This window comes from Stegostoma tigrinum, chromosome 19 (genome assembly GCF_030684315.1).
Source record: "Stegostoma tigrinum isolate sSteTig4 chromosome 19, sSteTig4.hap1, whole genome shotgun sequence".
Lineage (NCBI taxonomy): Eukaryota > Metazoa > Chordata > Chondrichthyes > Orectolobiformes > Stegostomatidae > Stegostoma > Stegostoma tigrinum.
In genome coordinates, this window is record NC_081372.1 from 47,813,540 (window position 1) to 47,836,759 (window position 23,220).

Genomic DNA, 23,220 nt, shown 5'->3' on the forward strand with positions numbered 1-23,220 from the left:
TTGATGGGATATTTGATTTAAAAAAAACCCATTATGGGATGAATTTTTAAAAAAAAGTTAATTTAAAGGGAGTTTCATGGAAGGTTCCTATCTATCTCCCTAGGAGAAGACAGCATTTAATAGGGAATAGGGAGTGGTGGGGTGTCTGACATTCATTGCCTTACTGACTACGAGAGAATCCTTGTCTTAACAGAAGAAACAAACAGCAAACAGCATATGTGATGAGAGAACATGTACTAATGAGATGTTAATGCATGAAACTAGGCCCCTCATTGAAACAAGAATCGCACTAGTGAGCAGTATTGAAACTGTAGATGGAAATGAATCTTTTCCTCAGCTTGGAGAATCTTATTTTTCTGATCTTCGCACACTTTTCCAACTGTCTTGCCACAGCCCATTTCATTCTGGAGCTGGGAGAATTCAGCCATTTGTGCCAACAAGGCGCAATGTTGGAGGGCTAGCAAATATGCAATTAAGTTAGAATATTATATTGAATAGTATTCTGCAGAAAAAAGTAGGTTCGTGAGTGAAGTAACAATCCCGGTAGTACAGATGTCCATTTTTTCTTACACTTTTAGAAATGACTTATTACTGATGTCCAACATGTATTAAGTTACCCAAGCTAAAACAAAATACACTGTGTTAAGAGCATGCAACTTTATTGGTGTCATCCTAAATGAAATCAGGGATGTGTGAACTAATGTATTTGAAAATGAATTTTAACGATTAATAAGATTGAACACAGAAAATTAAAACAAGCATCTAGCTCTCAAATGTAACACAATATTTAACTCTTAGCTGGATATTGGACTAATGGCAGTATTTTACAGCCTATAACAAGGCTGCACTGTGGTCTAGTCAAGTTAGCTTTTCAGTTCATGTTAAATATAACACATAATGTATGTATGTTACAGTTAGCATTCAACAATTTCTCTGAAACAAGAATATAAAACATAAACCTCTGTGTAGGGTTAGCTGCTGTCATGCTACTTTCCTTTTCGACGTTCAGCTTGTTTGGAAGCGGTCTTCATACACCAATATGGTCAATATCCACCATCTTTGATGGCATTCTCATTTTAAAGAAACTTGCAACTATTTTATTTCTCTACACATTAGTTGTTCCTATATTTTAATTATTAGCAGTAACAACTTACCAGTTTTATTTACATTCAGTTAATCACATAACCTTGGCTTTGTTGCAGTCTGTCTCAAGAGCTTTACAAACTACTTTTTGACTTTCAGTCCTTCTGGCAACTTTTTTTTTCAAACCTATTTCTGTTTTATCTTCTTTCAAAGAGGTGATGAAAGAACTCCTTCATACCTTTAATTCATAACTCTCAGTAATAAAATATTTGTAAATCATGTTACATCTCATTAGGACAGCGAGTTGGAAATCAAGCTCTGTTCTTCCCAGAATCCATCACAGAAGTTAAAGGTTTTAAAAAGTACACAAAGTTCCCAAATTTACCTGATTTTAACACCCAGGCTACAGAAATCAAGGAGCAGGTTGCTGCATAGAACAAGAATCTTCATTTATTAGAAATAATTAGACTTTAGTTACAAATAATTATAAACCTTTAGCATGTAACAGCACTAATTAAAACTTGAATCTCCTTATTAACTCATTTTACACACAAACAACTGAATGGGATAAACATAAGTTATGGCAGAGGGGAAAAGGATTAAAAGAAAGTTGAGTAGCCTTTGTACTAGGTTCTAAGGCTGAGATGATCCTTATGATTCTTCTGCTGAGCAGCACAATGCTTTGCAGCCATTTTTCTTTGGGAATTTCCATTGTTGGTAAGATACATCAGGTGGCTGGTTCACTGATAACAGGTATCTGACTTATTAGTCAGAAGTCACAGCTTACAACAACTGTTAGATAAACTGGTTTGCTTCACATTATTGAGTTACCACTTCAGAAAATAGGGAGACTACTCCTGAGTAGGGGAAGAACTGAACACTGCTCTCTATAATTTGTTCTTAGCCGCAAGCTTCTCGGTTATCAGAGAACCAAACACGTACACTTATTGGCGAGCAAAATGTATGTCAGCAATAATTGGTCACTAGGCCACAGACCAATGAAATTCTTGTTGCCAACTAGAGCTGTATCAGTAGACCCCCCTCAGCTCCAACTCAAACCTCAATAACTGTGGGCTTGGTAGGTCAAACTGTTGGTTACAGGATGCTTAACTGAGGGGTCAGGTTATTTGTTTTAAAAAAAACTCATTTCAATTTCGAAAAAAAAGTCCTTAAAGTCATGATTAAAATTATTCATTTATTACACAGATTCTTTCCCAATATAAAAAGCTCTTAGGGGAGGCAGCTTTGATTGGTTCCAGAGTGACAGCTGCATTTTCAGAGGCAGCGTAGCTGCAGAGATGGTTGGTCGGCCCATGTAGCCTGAAGCGGGACTCTCGGTGACAAGACATGGGACAGGAGTCCTGGAGTGGGACACACTGCAGCAAGGAGTGGGCAAGGAAGCCTGAAGTGGGACTCTGGCAGCTTTGTGCCATAGCAGTGGAGAAGGCAGAAGTTTCCCCTAAGTTATCTTTTTTCATCTTCTTCTGCGAAAGGTGCTTATGTACTTTTCACTGTATTTTATCCTTTATTGCATTCAATATATTCAATCTAATTCAAATCTTCCTCCACCACCCACCAAACAAAAAATTCTTAATTTTTCTCATTCATAGTAAACTGCCTCAGCATAAAAAAACGATGGCTAGAGTTTCAAATTCTTTTATTTGTACAAATGCAGTTCTACAAGCTTTTGGTTTAAAGGAAGTTTTACCGTTAATTAAACAGCAATGAAATGCATTTCAGCATTTATCACAATTAGGTTGCCTCTAAGGTCCCTTTAAGGTCAACAATTACTCAAAACTTACTGTAAGCAATACATCAAACAGGTAGAGGAGGATTTAGTCTGTAGTTAATGTAGAAACCTGCATTCGTCCAGCAAGGAAATAAACAACACCGTAATTTAAAAATGAACAACTATTTTTCTTTGTGTAGACCAATTTTCTGTTTTTCTCTGCACCTTAGTCACTGTTAAAGAAACAACGTCAACTTGTATCTTTCTACTGGTGTCCATTGAAGTTAGCTATTCAGCGACTGAATTTTATAAATCATTACAGATGTTGCTGGAGATAAACAATGCGAATAACGAAATTTAAAAAAATGAAAATCAAAGACTTATCTCTGAGCTAATCAGTATTTGCAAACAAGCCAAAAAAAAGCTAAAAGTTTTTGGGTGAAGATCCTGGAATTTTTCTCTTTTCAACTGCTGACTGGTGCAAATATCTATTTCTTTTTCTGGTCAGGAAATGCCAAATTTTATGGAAATGTCATTCAAACCAAATGTTAAAACATACACACCTCCATTTCTGATGACAGGCAAAAAAAAACAGAAACAAAATGGTTTTATAAGAAGTACAACTGATCTACAAGATGGAAAGCAACATTTGCACTCACATACGTATTTTACTGAAACACCAAATGGAACTGTTGTCTTCAGAATATGGTTCAATTTTATATATATTCAAGGTGGACAGTTTGCAACAGGTATATTTACATCAAAACAAATCCATTTTCTTCAGAAAAATGTATATCAGACACTTTAGTCAAACAGTGAGTACAAAATATCAATTACTTTGTTTCTGCAGATTACGTGTCATGTTACACATTATGCAATATTAATGCTAAGAAAAAATGAGTTTGGTTTGACAGGAAATCATTAAAACAGACTTTCTGAATAGAATTTGTAAAGATCTTGTAAAGATTTGTAAAAGTAGGAGTGGAAAGTTTTCGTTCATTGAATGTTGTGGTGCTCAGCAGTTTTCTTTTACTGTGAAGGTAGCACATTCTTCAAACACGTTGCACAGTATATTAAAATCAACTTCACTGTCGTGTGCCCAGTCCAATAAAATTCAGTGAAGATTTTGTAGGCCCACCTTAGGCTGCAAGTTCGCTATTGTATTTCTGAAGACTTATCCAACATTTACAGACTAATGATACTGTGTTCTTAGAAATTTTCAAGTAGAGCCAAGATTCTTTTCTGTTCACTTTCTTTAAACTCGTCATTCTTCCCATCGCCAATATTTTCTGCATATTCTGGAAAACAAGTTTTAAAAAAATGAAGGAGACAGAGACAACTATGTTTCACAGTAAATATCACATTCATTTCACGATTTAAATGCACTTTTCCTGCGAATCATGTTATTGTAGAACAAATTAGAAATACTCAAACTAATATGAAAAATCTCTAAGCGCAACAGAAAAAAATTCAAATAGAGATATATTTTTCTGTTCGATTAAAGTAACAGTTTTCTGCCTCTGTTTGAATTCGAATAATATTTGGAAAACATAATGATCTGACTATTGCTAGTGTTAAAACAACGGACAGGATCTTGTCATCGTGTCATGGGCCTCTCCTGATAGCTAGACAGGCAGAGAGATATGTGCTACCTCTTTTCAGGAAGGTCTGCTAAACACAAGTCAATCAGGCAGCGGTGACCCATCAATGGGCCATCCCCTGGGATTAAGACTCCACAGATAAAAGTCTTGCCTTTTGAGAGTCTCCTAGAAGTTGACAGTCCTTGTAGTCAGTAGCATTTAGAGGAGGTGGTTATTGTTGTTAAAATGACAGGATCCAGAATTTCAAGACGATGCAGCGTTCCAGCCAATTTGTAAGTAACGTTGGGAAGGTTTTGCATTTTGGGAATTGTGGGGATCAAGTTTGAGGGGCGGGGGGGTATCTTTCAACAGGTCTCTTTTCGACATGTCAAATTCCTCAATCAGGTAGACTGCCTCGAGTTACAAATCTAATAAATTGTACAATTTTAGTTTAATATTAAATGCTGTGAAAGTGAGTTTCTGTGGATGAACGGATGAGCTTGGTGCATTGAAAGGGCTACCGCTTCTGCAAAAATATCAGAGTGGTTAGCCTACTGTTCATTATGTTTTAATAAATAATAACTTGCCCAACCTCCAGACACCCCAAAGTACATTTAAGTGACGCACTTCTTTGTCTAAAGTTCACTCAGGTATAATGTAGGAAAAACAGTCAGTCAGTTTGTACACAACCAACAACCATCAGCTCGCAAACAATGAAAAAGACAATTTGAATAAATGTTAAGATCGGTATTTTTACAGTGAACATAATCCAATGGGGGGTTGATAGGTTAACCAGTTGTGAGATTCATATAGATTTTATTCTAATTTATTTTAGAGCTTGGATTTAGGACTAATAGCATAAAAGCTATGGTCTGCGTGTACGAGGGGTTTAATGATTAACTTGTCAGTTATCATGGAGGTGATGATTATTTTTTAAATTAACAATGATGGAGAGGTCCCTGGGGCAATGATGAGAATTTGCTTACAGTGGGAGGGTTTTGAGCGGCCAGAGTAAACATGAAGGAACATCAGCTTACTTGCTGTTGTGAAGGAGCTTTTGTTTGTCAGTTTTCAGAACTGAATAAAGTTAGATGTATTAAACAGTTTCTCCTCGAGGGCAGGGTTGGTTTCATAAAATTTAGCAAACAGGTTACCTCGGGGCAAGGATATTAGTTGAAAAGAGCAGACCAGAAATGTTTAGCCAAAACCCTGAAGAGTTATTGGAAGCTGAAAAACTCCAAGTTGAGTTGTGAGACTAATCGAAAAAGGCTACCAAATTTTCAAGACTGGGAATTGAAAGAAACAAGTAAGTTTAACCTACAGATATGACAGAGAAGTAAATAACCTCTGGTGTTTGAGTGCTATGAAGTAATGGTACTAGGATAGAGGGGATTGCAATTTTACTGCATTTTGAAATATGTAAAACTGTATTTTATGTAACATTTATTCCATTCTATGACTGGTTTATTCTATTCTATTTTCTTTTACTTTGGAAAATAAATCCTTTCATTCTTAAAACTGGATATGCAACATTTCACGCTGATGTTGTGGTGACAGAACACCTCACTAAATGTAAAAAAAAACCTAGTTCATAGCAAGCTAGCTTCAGGTCTGGGATATGACTTGCCCAGTAATAACGACAGCTAGGATCAGAACAGCCATATATTATATATTATATGTTATCCACTATGACAACACACATTCTTGTAAAACATAAATTACCTAATATTCTATCTTTTTGCCTTATGAACTGCATTACTGTTACAGTGACTAAATTTAAAAATATTAGGTAATCTACAAATGTAAAGAGAAATGGATACAGTTAAAGGAAGAGGAAACATTGAGTGAGAAAAAATTAATGCAAATGCTGATCTTTAGCTTCATGACAAGGAAATCCATCAACTCATCATACATATGGTCAAAGCTGAGGTTGGATGGTGTGGAGAAACAGATTTTAAACAAAAAGCTGGCAGGGCTGAAATGGAGCCAGAGCTATGTCCTCTACAATGCATTAGAACACCACAATTTTGGAAGCAAACGATCCTCATATCTGTGAGGTCTATTCAATTAGGAAATAATTAAATGAATCTGTAACCATGCAACAGCTTTGAAGGGTTCACCTCTATAAATGTTAATACACTCCAGTCCTGTTAGCTGACTTAGTTCCTTAAAGGAAAACAAGTAGCAAACAACGACTTGATTTGCTATTACTACATACTAATCCAAGTCAGAGAGGTCTGGGAATAGATGGCGAGAAATCTAACGATGTGACGGACAATTTTTGTGACCATAAATCCTGGGCCCCTCAAGATGAAAACTGTAGCAAACTGCTTTTATATCATCTTTAAGCTTTGCAAACTTTCTCAAAGGATGGGCTGAGAGAACACTAATGCCCGGTGAAGCCTGCTGCAAACTAAATCTGATCTTGGGCTATAACCCCATTATCTCATCCTCTTCCTAAATGCCATGATTCCTGCAGACCAGGTATTTGAATGCATTTAAGGCTGAGATAGACAATAATGGAACATCTATAACTCATGAGAGTGGAGAATTCCAAAGATTCCTTACTTCATGCTTTTTTTGGATGATTTTACTTCTACGCTGGTAGAGAAACAAAGTCTCTGGGGAAAGATGGGGACGAGGGGGGCAGTATGGAGGGAGCACTGGAGGTGCCACTGTTACCTTTCCAGATATTAATTGTGGAAAAGCAAAGCAGATGCTTCAGAATGAAGTGTTTATCTTTTGTGGTAGGAGTCTGAATCAAAATGGCGACTGAGATTTCATTACATCTCCCAGAATGACAAAACAGAAGGTGTCTAGGAACCGATACTAAGTTCAGTTTGGCACTAATAAATGTAACACCAGGGTTAAAAAGAAACAAATTTAACATGTGCCAAAGGAAACAGGCTGAAGTAAGTGGTGAATCTAAATCAGGGAATGGAATGGCATTATTTGTGGAGAAGAATGTATGAAAATATATCAATTTGCATCAGAACTACTGATAATGAGAAAAAAGTCAAAACTCTATGAGCTTTAAGTTGAAGTACAATATAACTGGCCCACAAAAATGGTTAAAAATAACTCATTCTTCAAAAATAAAATCCAAGGCAGTTGTCAGGATTTTTGAACAAAGCCTCTACATGCAGTATTTGGTTTTCAGAATGAACTGCTGAAAACCTTACATTTTCTCAATAGGTTTCTCAACCAAAAGGTGGACAGACGGGGTTCCCAATGGCCAACAAAAGCAGCGAGGAGCAGATGACAGGTAAGTATAAGATAATACAAAGGCGGTGGAGTTGGACACTGCGGATCGTGACTGCTGGAGTCAGATTTTTGGGCTCTCAGGAAACGTTTCTCTTCCGACAGACTTGAAACTAATGCTGTAAATGCATTTTCCTCATGGATTTGGTTCTTTCTGCATTCTTCTATCTGCCAGGATTTTCAAGTCCCTGAACAGCTGACATGCAATAAATCAAATTAAAAATGCATATAAATGGCCCATCTTGAGGAGGGATTGGTTATCTGTCCTTCATTTTGTCTCTATTGAGCTCCGGATTCAGTATTTAAGTTTTTCTGCCTTGTACATTCCTCCAAATTCATTTGTCCTGGGCCAATAAAAGTATTTCTCATTCGTCCAATTTGATGGTCATAATTTTGCTTTATTGCGCAGAATACCAAAAAAAAAGCACGCTTGTTCGGACTTTTAATGCTACAGAAATGCACTCTGACAAAATTACTATGAACAGCCACAGATTTGAGCCATCCTAATTCATCTTTACCTCGTGTTGGATTTTTACTGTAATGTGAGTGCACTTTTTGGAAATACTTACTGTATATGCAGCAGCAATAGGGTTTATTGAAACTGTGGGGAATCGTGAATGGTGGGACATGATGTGTATAGTACAGCTTAATATTTCATATGTATCATATACAAAGGGGCTGTTTATTATCTCATTCATCTGACTCATAAAATGCATTAAACAGGTTTTGCAATGCTTCCTAGTCCTTAAACATATTTGAAACAGGTAACAAGTTTATGTTATTCTACTGTGCCTCTACATAACAGCATAGGTAATAGTGACAAATAAGCCCATCAGTACTTTGTCTCCTTTAACACAGATTTCTCCAGTCACTCGACCACCATTTTTCACAGAGGAGATTTACAACTAAGCTTTTCTTTCAGTTTTAGTGCAGAATACTCAGCAGTGACAAGGTAGCTGAATGATTGGCAGGAAAGCAGCACAGAACTGAAAAGATAGATCGAGATTCAGTTCAGCAACCTTTCAGCATTAGTAACTCAAAAGAAAAACCAATTTTACCTGGATGTTGCCTTTACTTTGCTGATATTCACTTGTCAGGCACAAATGAGCTCATGGGGAAAATTGAGACAGCAAGATCTACAAATCTACCATATTTTTCTTGAAACTTGCATGAGCATAAACTATTTAGTTCCCCAAGTCTGGCAGCTTTCCCATAAATAAGCATAAAACCTCATTAAAAACAAACATGGCAAAAGGGATCCAAGGAGATCAAACTGACTTCATTAATAAGAGGAGTTCTCTTAAAATGGCTGAAAGACTGACAATATCTCACTGGTGACCCGAGCTGCTGCTGTTCCTTCAAAGGCATGAAAGATCCATAAGTACAGAATACTGAATGAGAGAATGAGTGAATGAATGAATGAACGAATAATCGAAGATTGTATTTTACTCAAGTGACAGAACATCAAAGATCTCCACATTTGCCAACAAGGCACTCAGTTGATGCTACAGCTGCATTCATATACCCACACAATAGAGCATTGAAAGAAAACATACTGCAGTGATATTTATTTTGAGTAATTCACAAGTAGAAATGATCCATTCATGTATGGAATTAAATTGGGAATTTGGATTTGTATTTCTAAGTGAGATGCCCATGATGTCAACAGAAGTGTTGGAATAGATGTCACTTTGGGTAAGCAAATAAACAATACCATAAGCAATAAGGCGAATTTAGAAACATCTTGGATTAATTTCACAAATATCGTTGAAGAAGGCCCAAGGAGATGAGATTAATTTGGAATGGCATTATGGTCGTGCAGACATGGTGGACCAAAGGGCCTGTTCCTGCATTATACTGTTCTCTGTTACTGCTCAACAGTGTGCGATGGATTATAGAAACAGGACAAGATTAAAATACTGAAAAGGTAATTAAAGCTATTAAACCAATCATATCATATAAAAGAGGTCTCAGCAGGGGATGGTGATTTTCTGTGTATAAATTGTGTTCGGTTGTAAATCTTTAAGGCGTGTTGAAATAAAAATCAGACATTACTGCAATTCAAGACACTAGTGCAGCAGAACTTGAGTTCAAACCATGTGATTCAATTACTGAAACTGGCCATCCATAACTGCCCACATGGTGCCCTGTGCTGCTAGGGAAAAAAGACAGAATAAAGTCACTTCCCACACCTGCACATACTTTTACAGAACAGCAGCTGGAATAATTTCAAGGACATACGTTTTGAAGGATCTTCGGTCCTTGATTTCTGACTGCTTAACATCATAGTCTGTCTTTTTACACTTGACTTTTAAACTAGCAGATGCTATTAGAGATGTTATTTCAAATGGGAACATTTCTGATTTGGAGGCAACATTAAGATAATCTGCTGGAAAATGTAAACCAATATTTGATCAGACAGGTATGTATCTTTCTTGAGTATTCACAATAGCATATAACTTTCCTGAGTGAATGAAGAGAAGGCAGTGACTTAAAACAGTAAATTAGCAATGTATTGATAGTATGAGCTATTTGTAACATTTGCCATTTTAACATGTGGGAGAGGCCTGAGATTGCTTTGAATCTGGCTTTCATATGGGGCCCAACTGCCCTCATAATCACAGATGTTGGAGGTCAAAGACACTCTACCTTTCCCAGTAAAGTACAGGATATTTATATATACCATGTTACAATGGTTATATGCAATATTGACATCATTGCTTGTCACGTCCCTTGTGAATATACAATCAATGATGGATAACTTCATCACTCACCTTGGGTCCTCCCATGATCTCATGATGTTTGCTAGGCTCCTTATCGCCTATCCATACGCTCATACAATTACTGACCACATTCCAACAACGAATGTTATGTCCCTTCCTAGACATTTGCCAACCTGCATCATGTCCTTGCTTATTACTCGTGACTTGTCAAATTTGGACATGTAATTTATAATCCTTGCTGATCTTAGTACAGAAGATTAAGATGGATGCTAATTTCTACTAATTGTGAAAATATTTGTTATATCAGCTGCATATAAAGTTATACATAGTTAAACGTAATACTATGATTTTGTGACAAAGCTGCTGATTTCAGGAACAACTTCGCTCTTATCCAACTTGTGAAGCAATGATTGTTTATTCGCTTGAGGGCACAGTGACCCTGTTTCAAACTTGTTTCTGCATCCCACCCCACCCCACCTTGTCACATTATTTGCCTCTCGGTACTCTTATGAGGTTATCTTGTTGAAACGTTTTTGCTGTTCTAATGTTCTTGCTAACAGAAAAATGTTTCTTCAAGGACATGTCTGCATCCTAGGCTAACTTCCTTCGGAAATCTAACTCCCCAGTATCTGATAAATTTAAGCTTTTATTCTACAAATATGTATCTAATTTAATATGTAATTGTAATTATTCAAAAAGCTTCATCTCAGGTAGGTCGAACTACTTCATATAACAAAAACGGAAATTAAAATCAGATAGTAATCTGAGAAAAGGTCACTGGACCTGAAATGTTAACTCTTTTTCTCCTTCACAGATGCTGCCAGATCTGCTAAGCTTTTCCAGCAACTTTGTTTTTCCTTTCATCTGAGTTGCCTTATCAGAGTCTTATTGTTTACATTCTAGTCCCATCTTACTAAGGCTCGGAGACATTTTGTTGTCTGTCTGTGAAGGCAATAATTTCAGCTATATGAAATGCTGCATCAGCTAACATTTCCTTCGATTGTCTAGGAAATCCCTAATAGCAATTTTGTCATATTCTGCCATGGGCAACTACAAAAGAGAGTACCCTAAATATGGGGCCTTGTCTCCAATAGGGTTGTGCAGTAGTCACTGGGACAGATACATCTGTGGTAGGCAGATTGGTGAGGATAAGGTCAACTACTGCTTGTTAGTTCCTTTACCGCTAACACATTCTAGCAACTATGTCCTTTTGGACTCATCCTGCTCATGCAGTGGTGGTCCTGCTCTTGTTAATGTACATTGAAGTCACTTATCCACTGTTCATTCTGTATCCTTACTCCCTCAGTACTTCCTCCAAATGGCATTCAACATGGAAGACAAAATGATTCTCCAGACTTTGGGCAGGGGTCAACAGCAGAAGGCTTCTTTACCCATGTTTAATCTGATGATTTCATGGGGTCCATACTCAATCTTTGAGTACTCTCATGGCAACTCCCTTCTGACTGTACACCATTGGACCAGCGCCTCTGCTATGTATGCCCTGTCCTTGGAATAGGGCATCCTTGAGGATGGTGATGTTGGTGTCTGGAATATTGTCTAAAAGGTACGATTCCCTTTATATGACTATGGCAGACTGTTGGTTGACTAGTCTGTGGCACAATTTTCCCAATTTTGGCACTAGTTCCCAGATATTGGTAACGAGAACTAAGAACGTCAGGCTGAACCGGATACAACTGACTGGCTTGCGAGGCCATTTCAGAAGGCAGTTAAAAGTCAAACATATTACTGTGGATCTGGGGCCAGATATATAATTTCAGGTATTCATAAAATGTTCAATGTAATTTTCTCAATAAAGCCAGCCAACCCATCTCCAAATTTCTCAAATGCTCAGAAAGAGATCCAAGTCGTTTGATATCAGCTCAGCTGCACTTCAGATAAAATGTGTAATCTCTGACTCTGTGACCATTCTGCATTGCATACCTTGTTTAGGCATGCCCACGATGACTCGCACTTTTGGTATGCAGTTATCAAATGCACCCAATAGACTAAAACTACATTGCAGGTACTGGTATCTTAAAAAAGCATAATACTCAAATAGTGACAATGGAGCCCATCCAACTGGTCAATTTTAGTTACATTACAAATGATTACATAAGAGGACCAAACCTCGCAATGCTGAAAAATTATTTTGCAAAGATCGCAGAAGTTTTTCTGAGCTATTTAAAAAGTGAGCTTTCTACTATGAGAGTTCCACATGGCTTGACTTCAAATGACAGGTTGCGGAGTGGACTTGATGGGCCGAATGGCCTTACTTCCACTCCTATGTCTTACGGTCTTATTACAACCTCACTTGAGTGTTATTCAGATCCATCACTTCACTCTGGCTATGTATCGGAAAACCTCTTTCAGGAGCACAACTGAAGATGTATTTGCAACAATAGCCATCTTGAAAACATACACCTCCTCCTGTCTAAACAATATATCCTTTAGTTCCAGTCAGAGGCTTACCACCATGATTGGACTGTGATGACAGGCATAGTACTACCAAAGAATGACATTCAAAAGTAATTCAATAATTATTTCCAAATTAACTGCAAATTCAAACTGAAATACTTGCAATGCCGAATGTGGGACTCGGTTAGCATTTTCTGGTCATTATTTTGGGAAATAACTTACAAAATTTACCTTCTATTCTCAGAAAAGAGAAACATTCAATAATGAAAACTTGATGCAATTTAACTATTACATACACAATAAACAAAACAGATGACTGTTAATATACTGGAAAAATAGTGTCCATAAAGTTCTATTAGCTTACACCCAAAACGTGAATTTTTAGAAATTTGCATACAATTCCATAATGGAATATCTAGCTTGGAAACTTGTAAACTGTTTAGAAATTAGTACCTGAACTCGAGAATTTGACATTATTTTAGAACAGACTTGTGCTGACCCCTATACGTTATAAGAAATGTATAATGGTAAGTAATAGTTATTTATTTTGTTCCTCTAAGTTGTTCCTCTTTCCCTACATCTTTAAGTGAACACTGACACATTTAAGATATAAGCAACTTCTAAAAGGTTGGCCCATATGGCCAAGAAGAATCTTAATAGTCAGTGTTGACAAGATATTTTAACCAACAAAATTGGTGTGGGTTTCTGTTTAACTTTCAATTCTCTTCAATGGAGAAAACAGTTCTACTGTACAGAAACAGCTTTTTGATCTGTCTGGATGTTTTCCATTTAAGGATTTTCCAGGTATTTCAAAGTTGATATGCTTTTCCAAAATTCTCTGTGAAACTATTTGCACTCCGACACTGCTAGACACTTACCTAGCCATCATCTACCAATATTGATTTTGTGCACTAGAATTTGTTAAATTGAATTTCAGAAAGTACAGCACTGCAAATCATCATTTTTATGTGATAGTCAGGGAACTTAAAAATGCAGTTGGGTTAATTTTTGAATACCTAGTTTTATAATGAGCAATTAAAAGTAAATGCATGTTTAGAGCATTCCTGCATAAAGTTTCTTCTTAAATAGAGAATTTCTAGTTAAGTACAATTTATCAATAGGTCATTAAATTTAATTAAATTCAGGAAGCTCAGCAGTGCAGTGTTAAATTTGATCAAGCGAAGTATGGAGAAAAATTATTATAGCAATTTTAGGTAAAGGTTTGTGCTGAAAGGAGCTTGATATGCGCCAAGGTCTTAACTTGGCTTACAGCCTTACTTTTGAAACTGTGCTCAATGTGGTAGGGAAAAAATGATTTAGGTCTCTACTTCCTTAAAACAGCTGCAAAATCACAAGTGCTTACAATTTCATGTAGTTATCTCAGCAATGTGCTTATCAGTATATTGAACTTGCGTTTGTGCTAGCTATAGGTTGGATCTTGATTTTAATTAATTAAAATGATGAAAAGTAAGAGTCAAGAGTTAGGTGCTGCAATTTCTAACATGGCTGCAGATCTGTTCAAAGATGAGGCCAATTTGAAGCAGAGCTCATATACTGAAGGAAAAAGTTAAAACCGATATTTTAAAACATGCTATAACAAATGGTTGACTTGGACGCATTCCTCTCATGTATAAAACAACAAATAGCCAAAGGTTTAGAAAAATTTCAATACTGTAAAGAGCAGAATACTGGAACAATTTTGATGTACAACTCAGAAAGGAAGAGGCAGTAGGGTACTGCTAATGTCACTGGATTAGTAAACTAGAGATATTGCTGCACCATGATAATGGGAACTGCAGATGCTGGAGAATCCAAGATAACAAAGTGTGGGGCTGGATGAACACAGCAGGCTAAGCAGCATCTCAGGAGCACAAAAGCTGACGTTTCAGGCCTAGAGCCCTCATCTTCTCTGATGAAGGGCCTAGGCCCGAAATGTCAGCTTTTGTGCTCCCGAGATGCTGCTTGGCCTGCTGTGTTCATCCAGCTGCACACTTTGTTATATTGCTGCACTGATTAGCTGATAGATCAGTACACCTCCATGTCGAACACCACTGGAAGAATGCACCAAGCGTGGGAAGGGCATAGAATATACTCTGGGTGGGGACTTCAACACTTATCACAAACAGTGGCTTGGTAGCATCCTGACTGATTGAGCTGGTCTAGTCCCAAAGTGCGTGGCTGCTAGAGTAGGTCTGTAGGAAATGTCGAGAACCAACAAGACAGAAAAGCCAACTTGACTTAATCCTCATCATTCCACCACTCATAGGTGCATCTGTCTTTGATAGCATTGTGTGCAGTGACCAGTGCATGGTACTTGATGGAACAAAGTCCTGCCTTCACATCAAGGATACCATTCATTCAGTTGTGTGGGACCATCACCATATATGGCAAATAGATCTAGTAACTCACAGATGGACATCCAAGAGGTACCACAGGGCATGTGCAGTAAAACTGCATTCAACCATAATCTGTAACTTCATGGTTTGGTACTTCCCCCTTTATACCATCAACATGAAGCTGAAGAACCAACCCTGATTTAATGAACAGTGCAGAAGGGCATGGCAGGAGCAACACCAAGCATTAATACATCAAAATAAAGCATCAATTTGAAGTTACAACACAGAACTACTTCAATGTCAAACAGGGGTAAGTGATCCCCAATCAAATCAAGCTGTGCAGCCCTGCTGCAACTAGCCATGATTCATGGTGGTCAATTCCACCCCCCTCCCCCACCTTTAATCATTCACGGGAAGAGGATATAGGCAGCATTTATTACCCATCCCTAATTGCCCAGAGGGCACTTAAGAGACAACCACATTGCTATGGGTCTGGAGTCAAATATAGGCTAGACCAAGTAACGATGGCAGTTTCCTTCCCTAAAGGACATTAGTGAATCAGATCGGTTTTTCTAACAATCAACAATAGATTCACTGTCATCACTGGGATTCATAATTCCAGATATTTAATGAATTCAAATTGCACCATTGCCATGGCGGAATTCAAATTCGGATCCCCAGAACATTCTCCAGGTCTCTGGAATAATGATCCAGCAATGATACCACTGGGCCATTACCTCCCTTACAATTTCACAAGAGGAAAAACAGGCTGAATAAATATCCTCATGTTCAACAATGGTGAATTGCTGTACCTTAAGTCAAAAGACAAAGCTGAAGTGTTTCCAGCTACATTCAGCCAGAAGTGCCAAGTGGATGATTCATCTTTACCTCCTCTTGAGTTTCTGAGATCAATCTTCAATTAATTCAATTCACTCCGTGTGATGCTATTCTGCAAAGGCTATGGGCCTTAACATCAAACTGGCAATATTACTGAAGACTTGTGCTCCAAAACTAGTCATGGTCCTTGCCAACACCACTGGGATCTCTGCAGTCATATAAAAAGGCTGTATAGGTACCTGATGTGCACAAAAACCACAAGAACTCTAAACTGATCAATTAAGCCCTATCCGGTTACACTCAGTATGTGAAGTGATGGAGGGAGTTGTTGACAATGCTGTCAAGAAGTTCTTGCTCAGCAAGAAACTGCTCATTGAGACTCAGTTTGGGTTCTACCAGGGGCACTGAGTTGCTTACCTTATCAGACTTGGTCCAAACATGGGCAAAAGAGTTGGCCGACAGATATGAGGAGAATGACTGCTCTTGACATCAAGACTGCATTTGACTGAGCTGGCATCAAGGGGCCCTCACAAAATGAGACAATGGGAATTAGGTCAAAAATCTCTACATTCGGGCGGCATGGTGGCTCAGTGGTTAGCATTGCTGCCTCACAGCTACAGGGACCTAGATTTGATTACTGTCTTGGGTGATTTTGTTTGTGCGTGGAGTTTGCATGTTTCTCCCCGTGTCTGTGTGGATTTCTACCAGGTGCTCCAGTTTCCTCCCACAGCCCAAAGAGATGCAGGTTAGGTGGACTGACTAAGTTAAATTGCCCTGTGATGTCCAGGGATATGCAGGTTGGGTGCATTAGCCATGGAAAATGTAAGGTTATGCGGATAGGGTGGGTGGGGGATCTGGGTAGGATTCCCTTCAGAAGATCAATTCAGATTTGATGGGCCAAATGATCTCTTTGAGCACTGTAAAGGTTTTCTAATTGCAATCTATGATTGGAATAACAACTAGTATCATTGAAATTACTCAGAGATAGCAAAAACTGTAGATGCTGGAGTCAGAGACAACACAGTGTCGGACTGGAGGAACACAGCAAATCAGGCAGCATCAGAGGAGGGAATTTGACATTTTGGGTCAGGACTCTTCTTCAGAAATGGGGAGGGGGAAGGGAGTTGGGAAATAAATAGAGACAGGAGGGGCAGGGCAGGGGAAGGTAGGTGGAATAATAATAGAAGAGTGCAGGTAGTAAGTGGTGGAGATTGATCAGAGAGGTGGGAGGCTTTGGATAGGTAGGCGAAAAGATGGACAGGTTGTGTCGGGTCCAGGAGGCGGGTCAAGGAGGTTGAGAGGGAGGGTTGGATATGGGATGAGGTGGAGAGATTTTAAAACTGGTGAATTCCATGTTTAGGCTATTGGATTGCAGGCTCCCAAGGCAGAATATGAGGTGTTGCTCCTCTAGTTTCCGGGTGGTGTCTGTGTGACACTGGACGAAGCCCCAGACAGACACGTCACCCAGAGAGTGGGAGAGGGAGTTAAAATGGTTGGCGACCATAAGGCATTGTCTTTTGTCACTTACTGAGCGCAGATGATCTACAAAACTGCCTCAGAGTCAACACTTGCACTCACTGCTGGAGAGGTGGCCACATCGGGAGCAACGGATATAACAGACCAAGTTGGTGGTTGTACAGGTAAACCCCTGTCTAATGTGAAAGGTTTGCTTCGGGCCTTGAACGGAGGTGAGGGGGGTGGTGTAGTGGCAGGAGCACTGGCACTACACTCTACCTCTTCCTTTGCTGCACTGCTGACTGTACCAGCACTGCTTTGTGCTCACAAGGAGCTTGAACAGTTCATCAACTTTATTAACACCTTTCACGCAACCTCAAACTCACCTGGACCTCTCCACCTCCATCTCTGGTAACTGCCTCGAAAGTGACATCCATTTCAAGCCTACTGACTCCCGCAACAACCTGGACTACACTTCCTCCAAGAGTGCCATCACTTCTCCCAATTCCTCCGCCTTGCTGCATCTGCTCTCAAGATGGAGTGTTCCACGCCCAAACATTCCAGATGTCCTCCTATTTCAAGGAGCACAACTTCACCACCTCCGGTGATCAAAAATGCCCTCAACCACATCTCCTGCATTTCCCACACTTCTGTCTCAAAACACCTCCCCACCCAACAAAAATAAAGACAGAATCCCCTTCGTCCTCACTTATCACCCCACTAACCTCCATATCCAACAGATCATTTCGTACAATCCGACTCCACAACCAAAGATATATTCCCCACCACCCCTATATGCCTTCTGTAGGGACCGCTCACTCCATGGCTCCCTCCTCTCCACGATCCCCACTAACCCTACCGCACCTGGCAACCACAGGAAGTGGTACATCTGTCCCTACACTTTCCCCCCAAGGCCCAAAGCAAATCTTTCATATCAGACAGGGGTTCACCTGTACATCCACCAACTTGGTTTAGTGTACCCGCTGCTCCCGACGTGGCCTCCTCTACATTGGAGAGACCAAGTGTAGACTCGGGCAGTTTTGTAGAGCATCTGTGCTCGATACTTGGAGAGGTGCATTTTCTAAACAGCTTATGTTCACTTTAATTGCTCTTTCTTTTTATATATCTAAAGAAGATCTCACTGTCAGTTTTTATATTCTGTGCTAGTTGGCTCTAATAGTTTATTATAAAGACAGAGAAAATCTTCTCAGTCTTCCTTTGCTGGATTCTGAATTTTCCCCCAGTCTTTGGGGTTATCACTGACTTCCACCTGCTTAAAGGCTTTTCTCCTAACTTCCTTGGTTAGCCATCATTGGTTTATTCCTCTCTTAGAATCTTCCCTCTTGGCTGGGATATATTTTTTCCCAAGTGTCATGAATTACCTCCTTAAATATCTGCCACAGCTTGTTTACTGTCTTTCCTGCTAATTTATTTGCCCAGTTCAGTTGAACTAAATCTATCTTCGTTTTATTGTAATTCCCTTTATTTAAATTAAGTAAAGTTGTTTCTGATACGTGTTTCTGCCTCTTCGACGGAATATCAAACTCTGTTATGTTACAATCACCTCTTCTTGGAGCATCTTTTACGAGGAGGTTATTTATTAAACCTGCCTCATTACCCATTACCAGATCTAGGATGGTCTGTTCCCTGGTTGGCTCCTTGACATATTGCTGTAGGAGACTATCCCTAATGTACTCTATGAATTTGTTGTCATAGCTACCCTTTCTAATTTGATCACCAACATGATTCAGGTAGAGCCTGTCTCATCGGAACAGCTCCCTCCTTCCCAGTACTTGTGTCAATGTACTATGAGATTGAACCCATTTCTCCCAAACCAATCTTTGAGCCACTTGTTTACCTGTTTAATCTTGTTAACCCTGTGCCAATTAGCTCATGGTTTAGGCAGTAATCCAGAGATTATCATTCTTTTGGTTTTGCTTCTTAATTTAGCCCCCTGTTGCTCACACCAAGAAGAAATTCAAGAGAATGATCATGTGCAACAATCAGAATCTAACCACTGTCCTTGGGCAATTAGTACCATTAACATCACTGAATCTCCCACTATTAATACTCTTCCGTGTCACTGTTGACTAGAAATTGAACTGTAACAATAATTTTAAAACTATGATTGCAAGAGCAGAATGATGCAAGTAATTTGCCTCCTGGTTCCCTAATGCCTGTCCTCGACTACCAGGCACAAGTTAGGAGTGTGATGGAATACTCTCCACTTGCCTGAATGGGTGCAATTCCAACAACTCTCAAGAAGATTGACATGATCCAGGACAAATTAGCCCACTCCATTCAGAATCTTCAACATTCACTGCTTTCATCATCAGTGTGTACCATCTGCAAGATACGCTGTGTCAACTCACCAAGGTTTCCTTATAAAGCACCTTCTAACCCTCGTTCATGTACAAGTAAATAATAAAAAAAGCCTTTATGATCTGTTCATTTGTATTCCTTACTGTTTGGAGTTATTTTGTTAACTATCACTGCCATTTTTATTAATAATCCAGGTCTGGCTTTGATTTGTTACTCTCATTATTTTCAATTCCTCAACTGCAGACCTTCTCTATGGTTTTCTTCAGCTGGAATAGCGAGACTGCACCTTGATGGGCTTCACGACATATAAAGTAGAGACTTCCCTTTATAGTTCTTAAGTGCACTGGACCCAAAACATTAACTCTGTTTTCTCTCAAAAGATGCCGTCAGACCTGCTGTGTTTCTCAGCTTCTTTCCCCTGTTTCCGAGTTTGTCCTTGTCAGAGCTGAGGGGGCAGGTTTAATTACCTAGTCATACATTAGTTAACAAGCTAGCTAAGAAACAGTAAAAAACCTGCCCATGAAGACAGCTAAGATCAATAGCAACCAACTTTACGATGCAACAGAACTGACAACAAAAGAATGTCAATTACAATTTATTATCTTTTTTCACGATGTTTTCTTGTACTCAACAGGCAACTTGCCAATATATATCCACTCAAAAGAGTCCCAGCAGTAGAGATTAACTTTCACATTTCAAGATTTGAACATGTATCGAAGCTGCAGGATTGAGAGTGTACTACATTGTCAGTCATGTTTTTAAGATAATATGTTAAAATGAGTTTTATCAGATGATAGAAAATATTCCTGTCAATCAAGACACAATCTGACAAGAAATGTGGATCTTTCCAGCTATCCTCAACAAAACAATTGTCCTTTACCCTATAGCACTAAAAAAGATGAACTAATCATTTAGCTAATTGCTGAAGTTTGTGCATGTTGTTATCATTCTAGCTGATGGTAATGCTGGAAAGTGAGATCCCAGAGTAAGACCTGGTTTGATCGCTCCTAAGTATTATTTATCTTTTTGTTTACTGTGAGGGTCACTCACTGAACAAATTCACAAGAGGCTGCTTTTACTTTTCACAATGAAACACAGAAAAATAGGAGTAGAAGTAAGCCATTCAGCCCACTGTGCCTGAAGACACCCTTTAATATACATGGCTGACCCTCTACTTCAGTGCCACATTCACAATCTCTCAACATGTTATAAAGAATGCCAACATATTATTTAACCCCTTACTTGCTTATTGCACCTAAATGCTTACTTTCAGTTAATGCCTTGCCTGAAATCTTTGAACAAGTTGCTTACTCAACTCAGTATTATTGTTAAACATGGGCTTGTTAAACTCACGTCTTCATCAGCCTTGCATGGATGACTTCCTCTCTGACACCTCCACACTACTTCTGGGAGTCATCTTTAATTAGTTTCTTTTTTAAATTAATCTATTTTTCTAATCAACTAGTCAGAGATATATGATGCACCTTTGGAGCAGGTGGGAATTGAAACCGGGCCTCTTGGTCCACAGGTTGGGACACTACCACAGTGCCACAACAGCCTTCTTAAGTTCTCTTTTAAGAAACTCTGGATTTCTTCTCAACTCTGCCTCAACTACTTTAGACTGTTACTTATAGCACTTACACTACTACATATCTGTTTCTCTCTGCATTGTACAATTCAAGTCAGCAATCACCTTATTAATTAACTTCTCTGGGGACTTTGATTTTTTTTTGATTAAATAGGTCACACAGTTGAAGAATTGAAACGCAACATCCATATTTTCAATATGTCCAGAAATTTCTGAAATTCTGATTTCTAATGTGCAGCATCATTTGCCTGATCTCACGTTAGTGCCTGTCTACTGCCATAGATGTACTGAACTGGCAATAAGAGTTCTTCACTCTTGCTGAAACATTTTTTCAAAATGAATGTGAGAACAGTTAATTCCTGCATATGGATTAAAGCAATATGTCCAAACAAAGAAAGCAACAAAGTTCCATATGCTTAAACTTAAGATTTCCCTTGGAGGGGGGCAATTCCTCTGCTTTGATGGCAAACTACAAATTTCAGATACTTCACAAAATCCTGGATATCTACTGCTCTTTCATGAACCTATCAAAAAATCGTTAAAAGGAAGAGAACAGAACGCAAAGGTCTTTTGTAAAAATATAGCATCCAGCTTGTCATGATTTTCAAAAAGCCACTATTTAGCAGTTATTTTCAGAGCTGACATTCAGAAATCCTTGGCTTCCCATAAATATAGTTTTCGGCATTGTGCACATTTGTTCCTTGGAGAGAACAGCTTCTACTAAAATTGAACTACTTCTTTACTCTAAGAGCTGAATTGGGTCTGCTTTACAGCTGATTTCAACACATTTGTCATGGGATTGCACTTCACACATAGCTGGGGGATGTAATAAAACAAACACAAACTTATTAGGCTGTGAATGTGCAGTTAATGAACGCACAATCCATTATTCTTCAGCTGCGTCTCAAACATTATGTACTCCCTCTGGGCCTAACGACTGTCACAGTCGCAGGCAAATTAGCCTAAATATGTGTAATATAAAGCCACAAATATCTATTTGCATGCAATATTAACACAAATATTCTAGTAAATAAGTTTACAAAATGGTATACCATTCCACTGTGGATTGTTAATGCATGAGTTTTGCTATGTTTGACAAACCAAAAGAGGTCTTGCCTGAAAGATGTTATGCAAGGGGAAGAAACCACTTTTGTTGTAAAGATCCAATATTAAAAACTTTTTAGACTCCCATAATTAGAGGATAAATAATGGAATATGCTCAGATTGAAAAATTAACCAGTGTTGTGCTACGTCATTCCATCCACTGAATTCTGCAATATTTTGACATACAAGAGTACAACCTATTAAAAAGATGTTAGTTTAGTTCCAGAAACACATTTTTCAATAATTGCTGTATTGCATCACATTTGTACAGTTCAGTTAGAAATGGCAACCATGGATGGTTAAAAAAAACTGGAACGGATTCTAAGGGAAAAACGAAGTCATTAGAAATGTGTAAAAGACACTGAGGAGACAGCACAAACTGTTGTGATTAAAGTTAATTTATATTCAAGTCAATTCAATTTATTCAATGTCAGACTATTCAAAAATATAAATTCTATCCATTTTACTTACAAACAGATGTGCCAAGCCAATATCAAAATGTGCAATAATAGCTTTGAGTACATGATACCTTATCACAAATGAATATTAATAGTGAAACTCTTGACTCAAATCAATGTTTGCTGATTTGTACAGGTTACATAAAGTTCATGACAGAGGTGAATATACAGCAACTGTTGGCAAAATATCAGAATGTTTCTCTGATATCCAATAGTGGATTAACAAATATTTCCTCCAATTATATATGGGATTTGAGAACAGGAGTAGTGAAAATGCTGCTTCAATTGTATTAAAGCTTGTTTGAACTGCACCTGGACTACTACGCGCA

At 38.4% G+C, this 23,220-nt stretch overlaps 1 protein-coding gene across 1 annotated transcript in view; it reads right to left on the reverse strand.

Annotated features, from left to right (window-relative positions):
• Positions 1-2,723: 2,723 nt before the first annotated feature.
• ctnnbl1 (catenin, beta like 1) overlaps positions 2,724-23,220 on the reverse strand; it is a 157,140-nt gene continuing 136,643 nt past the window's right edge. Inside the window, exon 16 of the mRNA XM_048550467.2 lies at positions 2,724-4,110. Within this exon, the coding sequence (XP_048406424.1) occupies positions 4,022-4,110 (89 nt within the window). The 3' untranslated portion in view covers positions 2,724-4,021. The remainder of the gene's footprint in view (positions 4,111-23,220) is intronic.